Genomic DNA, 5,339 nt, shown 5'->3' on the forward strand with positions numbered 1-5,339 from the left:
TGGGGAGGGACAGGCTGCTGAAGGGGGGTGGTCTGGGACTGAGGTGAGGGAGAGGGGTGGGAGGAAGGCGTTTCGACCAGGTTACAGGGGGCTGAGTGCGGCAGAAGAGACCCCCACACACCTTCCTTTCCCTGATGGTGTCAGGCAGGCTTTATTCCTCTCCCACAGTGGAGACATGAGGGAATGGGAGACATGGAGAAAGCTCCAGCATGGGGGTGAGCCCCCCTACGCCTGCGGGGAAGGCCCTGACACTCATGCTGACCGTGGGGCCCAGGACTCATCCCTGTGGGGACAGCCTGTGTCCCCTCACAGCCTGAGCTTGTTTGGGGCCTCAGAGCTGTTTCTTGCCCTGGTGTATAGGGGCTGTGAGCAGCAATCCCAGATGGGAGAGCAGGGGTGGTGCTGGGCTCCCAGGTGCCGGCAGCTGGTCTCCTTCCCGTTCCTTTTCTTTTCTCCAGCGCTCCCAGCAGCTGAAGCATTCAGTGTGTGTGGCCCAGCCACCGCGCCGCTTGACCTCTGGCCTGCCTGTGAATATCGGGGTGCTCTTTGTGCCGCAGCAGGAGGCTTGGGTGGTGGAGAGGATGGGCAAGTTCCACCGAATCCTTGAGCCTGTAAGGAGCTGCTTTTCTCCCCTTCTGGATTCAGCAGGTTCCTAAAGCTGTAGTGAGGCACATCCTTTGCGCGAGGAATGGTGGGGGGGGGGTGCTTATTCTTCCAGGTTGAAATCCTTTAGACTGCCTATAGACTAATTTACCTTGGTGGGTTGCTAAAAGCACTGAGAAACCTAAATTCCCCCCATGTGTAAAGCATGTTTGCTCTGCCTGCAGCATCTGCAGCATGCAGCATACTTGGGCTTTGTTTGCACAGCTCTTGCTAGTCTGACTGAGCTCTCTGGGGAAAAACCTCAGATTAGAGGGCTCAGCCATCTAATCCAGCCCTTTTCCCAGGGTTTGAACTTCCTCATCCCTCTGCTGGATCGGATTCGTTATGTGCAGAGTCTCAAAGAAATTGTCATTAATGTCCCAGAGCAGTCAGCTGTCACCCTCGGTAAGGAATAGCTTCCATGTCCTGTCCCTTTCCTTCTGCTATGTCTGGGGTGAGCAAGGGAGAGCACGGGGAGGAGTGGAAATGTCCCAGGCTCCTGTGCTCAGCCCTGTTCCTGGGGACATGGGCTTGACCATAGTCCTGGTGCTGTGCACAGGGGCACCCCAAGATGTCCCGTCTGCCCTCGGGGATGCGGCTGCACCTTCTTGCTGGGTTGAATGCAACTGGGCAGGAATCCCTTATTCAGATGTTTTCCTTTGTTGAACCACAAAAAAAATCTCTGTTTCTGTAAAAAAGACTTCAGATCAGGTTAGCTCGGTTACAATTCTGGTGTTAAGCTTTTTGGTTTTGTTTTCCCCCACCCTTAAATCTTTGTTTATGAAGATAACTACAGCATGAAATGTCTTTATCTGGAAACCTGAGGCTTCTTACGTATTAAAACATAAAAATGTAGTGTTTTCTAGGGAATGTCAAGGTCCTTTTTACAAAGCCTTTTAGATAAGGAGATCTGTTTCTGTCAGTCCCTCTTCCGTGCCATGCTGCTGACACCAGGAAGGAAAGGGATGACCTTGCCCAGTTCTGCTAGTTCTGTCGGGGGAGAGGGCGTTGCCATATTTTGTCTTTGCTGCTTCAGTAAACAGGACATGTTGTTTTCTCCTGGCAGATAATGTCACCCTGCAGATTGATGGTGTGCTCTATCTGCGGGTTATGGATCCCTACAAGGTACCGTCCCTGCTGTGCCGACACTTGGCCTGAGTCAAACCTTCAGACTCCATGGCTGCGCCCAGCACGGTCTGTGTCTGCTGTGCTGCTCAGCTGGCCACCTTGGCAGCCCCTCGGGCACCGCTCCTCTGGCTCTGCTGGCTCCCTTCTCCCCACAGTGTGTGCTTCAGCCCCTCCCCAGCTTGCTGCGCCCTGTGAGGCGCGTGGGCTGAGCACCCTGATCCCTCCCGAGGCTCTGGGACTCCTGCTTTTCTTTGGCAGGGGTGTCTGTGGCAGGTTTCTCGTCTTAGTGCTATGTTTGCCTGTCCTGCCTCGTTCAGGGTCCCTCTCGGCACTGCCACCGACTCTGTTTTTTTGCTTCTGCTCTCCAGGCCAGCTACGGCGTAGAAGATCCTGAGTATGCAGTGACCCAGCTGGCCCAGACCACCATGAGATCTGAACTTGGCAAACTCTCCCTCGACAGAGTCTTCCGGGTGAGCTGGGGAGGTGGATCATGGAGCTGCCAGTGTCGCCCGAAACGCCAGGGCAGTCTGCACAGCCAGGCTGATACGCTTAACAGCAAAACACCCTTTGCTTTGAGGGCTTCTGGCTTCTGTTTCAGTTGACCTATCAGTGAATCCTTGGAGATGGGTCTTGTTTTGGTTATTTGTTTTTAATGGGAGCTCTTTTTAACCCTGCCCTGGGTTAGCTGGAAAGGGTGATGGGTGGCATGTGCCCAGACCCAGCTGGTCCAGCTGTGTTTCTGTTGAGTAGGTGACTCTTTGCTCAGGCCCACTGATGAATGTCCTGGCTGACCCGGTTCATGGCGGGGCTGTAAACCTCATGCTGTGTTTGCTGGGCAGAAACAGGAACTGTTGGCGTTCCTGGATGATCTTTGTATCCAGATGTACACCAGATGTTTGTATCCCAGCAGTTTCAGTTTGGGGCACTGCCTTCCCTAGGAGACGGTGACCCCTTCAAGAGATATGGGTAGCACTTGACCCTGCCTTACGCCTGTGGAGATGGATTTTCCTGGCTGACGTGGCCCATGAAGGGGAGTGTTTGTTTCCCTCCTGACTCCTGTCTCATGCTAAGCACCTCTTCTTTGCTCTCTGCCATTTTTTTTCATGCCTCCCAGGAGCGGGAGTCCCTCAACGCCAGCATTGTGGATGCCATCAACCAGGCTTCAGACTGCTGGGGCATCCGATGCCTGCGCTACGAGATTAAGGACATCCACGTTCCCCCACGCGTGAAGGAATCCATGCAGATGCAGGTTTGGTTCTCTGGGAGGGTGGTCTGGAACAAGAGGGAAGTCTCCCGTGCCCACACCATTGTTATCTGTCCAGAGCTGGCAGCACTGGCCCCTCCTGTGGTGAGGGAAGCCCGATGGTACTTCGGCTGCAAATGTACAGCTATTGGATAAATAATTCCCCTCCTTATTTTGGTGGTGGTGGCCGCTGCCTGGTACACAGAAGCCCTGCCAGCTCCCTTTAAAATCCCTACTGGGCTCTGTAGGAAGCAAATCCTGGAGCTGAAGGTCTCCCCTTGAGAAGAGCTGGGTGCTGGGTCTCCAGGCTGGAAGGGAAGGAGGGGGAAGCGGCTGCCCAGTTAGGTGTGGACTGGGCTGCAGAGGGCTGTGCAGCGTGAGGAGCAGAACCAGCCCTCAGCGGGGATCACGCGATGTTTTGTAGCTGTGTGCTCATACTTTGCGAAGCCACGCTTGCCCAAGCGGGTCTTAGGAGTGTGTCCTCACTATGCTTGCCCCTCGGATGGGATTCCCCAGTGTGCCCGTGGCAGGCTGGTGTCTGACCTGTGTTTGCAGGTGGAGGCAGAGCGACGGAAGCGGGCGACAGTGCTGGAGTCAGAGGGGACGCGGGAATCAGCTATCAACGTGGCTGAGGGGCAGAAGCAGGCCCAGATCCTGGCATCAGAAGCTGAGAAGGCCGAACAAATCAACAAAGCTGCTGGTAGTGCCTTGGGCTAGAACATGTGGGGCCTGGGGGATCCATAGCCCTCTGCACCGAGGAGCGATGCTCCCAGGGAGCAGACTGCATCATTGTCTGTGGGCCAGGCTTCCTCAGCCACGCTGATCCTTCCCTGCCAGGGCCCTCGGGCTGAGCACCAGCTTGTGTTGCTGCCCCGCAGCCCAGAGCAGCAGGAGGTGTGTGGCAGGAGTATTGTCTTGCTGCTGTTGGGGAAGAGGGAGCTTTGCATGCATGAAATCATCTTGATTCGCTCCTTGCAAGCACTTTGTCGCAGTTCTGACGCGCGTTCTGCTGTGGTTCGTTGCAGGAGAAGCCAACGCCATGCTGGTCAAGGCCAGGGCCAAGGCAGAAGCTATTCAGCTCCTGGCAGCCGCTCTGGCACAGCAGGTGAGAGATGGGTCTTCAGGGCAGCCACTGCTTTTGTGCTGGCACTGGGGGAGGCAAAACCAGGGCCAGGGTGGCACCCGTCTTTCTTGTGGATACTCCCTGGCATCTTCAGCAGCAGCGAGCGAGGAGTTCTGCTGTTTTGGGGGCCTCGACCAGCCGGGGCGGGCTGGGGACAGGGACACGCATGAAGCTCTTGGTGGTATGTGACTCGCTGCTGAGCCTCGTCCCTCTCTTCCCCAGCACGGCAGCGCTGCTGCCTCTCTCTCTGTGGCAGAGCAGTATGTGAGCGCCTTCTCCAAGCTTGCGAAAGAGTCCAACACCCTCCTGCTGCCCGCCAACACCGGCGACATCACCAACATGGTTGCCCAGGTCAGTGTGGTCAGAGGGACCCGGTTTCTTGCCCTGGGGGAGGTGAAGGTGGCAGCCTGGAGGGGCCTGGCCCTCTCCTCTCCTCCTCCTGCTCCTCCCATCGCTCTCTCATTCCCTCCAGGCCCTGGGCATCTACACCACGCTGACCAAGCCGCAAGCCACAAAGACTGAGGACGAGATGCCCCCAGCCCATGAAGACCCCCAGCTGCCCATCACAGAGGTGCTTAAGGCAGAACAGGCCAGCTCCAGCTAGCGGGGACAGGAGGATCCCGCACCCTCACCTGGGGTCTGCCGGGCTGCCAGCAGTCCTGTCCTGCTACCCTCCCTGGTCAGACGCTCTTCTTCTTCCCTTGGTCCTTATTTTGTATTTGGATTTAAATCATGTAATAAATGGTACTGGTGCTGCTGGAGCATGTCCCCTGGTGCTCAGGAGCCTGACCCATGACCCCACTGCCTGCCACCAAAGGGGCACCATCCCTCCTAAGCAGGCTTCTGCCAGGAGCTCCCACAGACGTGCCGGTGGGGGGACCCCTCTCCTTGGGGGGGAGGGGGGGGACCCCTCGCTGGGACGTGAGCTCCTGTCGTCGTCCCCTCGCTCTCCCCGTAGCTGCCCCTGCGGTGTGTGACGGTGCCTTCTCTATCGCGCGCGCAGCAGGGAGGGAACGTCTCTGGCGATTAATTAATTGCGGGGGGAGGTGGGGGGGTTGGGGGCGGCGGTGCTCGGGGGTCCCCCCACGCCGAGGCAAGCGAGGACCCCCCCCCCCCCCGGGCGGCTCCCGGCCGCTAGGGGGCGGTGCCGCCGCCAGCCCTTCGCCGCGCCACCGCTCTTGGGCGGCCGATGCCACGCGAGGC

At 57.6% G+C, this 5,339-nt stretch overlaps 1 protein-coding gene across 3 annotated transcripts in view; it reads left to right on the forward strand.

The window, feature by feature from the left end:
- STOML2 (stomatin (EPB72)-like 2) overlaps positions 1-4,820 on the forward strand; it is a 5,229-nt gene extending 409 nt beyond the window's left edge. Inside the window, exons 2-10 of one of the 3 annotated variants that reach the window (XM_010564215.1) lie at positions 459-611; positions 948-1,047; positions 1,709-1,767; positions 2,139-2,240; positions 2,885-3,019; positions 3,569-3,713; positions 4,039-4,118; positions 4,359-4,487; positions 4,609-4,820. In XM_010564215.1, the coding sequence (XP_010562517.1) occupies positions 459-611; positions 948-1,047; positions 1,709-1,767; positions 2,139-2,240; positions 2,885-3,019; positions 3,569-3,713; positions 4,039-4,118; positions 4,359-4,487; positions 4,609-4,740 (1,035 nt within the window). In that variant the 3' untranslated portion in view covers positions 4,741-4,820. Of the gene's footprint in view, positions 1-458; positions 669-947; positions 1,048-1,708; positions 1,837-2,138; positions 2,241-2,884; positions 3,020-3,568; positions 3,714-4,038; positions 4,119-4,358; positions 4,488-4,608 lie in introns of those variants that run through there. The other 2 variants (XM_010564216.1, XM_010564217.1) reach the window with 2 other exon arrangements.
- Positions 4,821-5,339: the final 519 nt, after the last annotated feature.

The sequence above is a fragment of the Haliaeetus leucocephalus genome, unplaced genomic scaffold (genome assembly GCF_000737465.1).
Source record: "Haliaeetus leucocephalus isolate CR32 unplaced genomic scaffold, Haliaeetus_leucocephalus-4.0 Scaffold176, whole genome shotgun sequence".
In the NCBI taxonomy this organism is placed as follows: Eukaryota; Metazoa; Chordata; class Aves; order Accipitriformes; family Accipitridae; genus Haliaeetus; species Haliaeetus leucocephalus.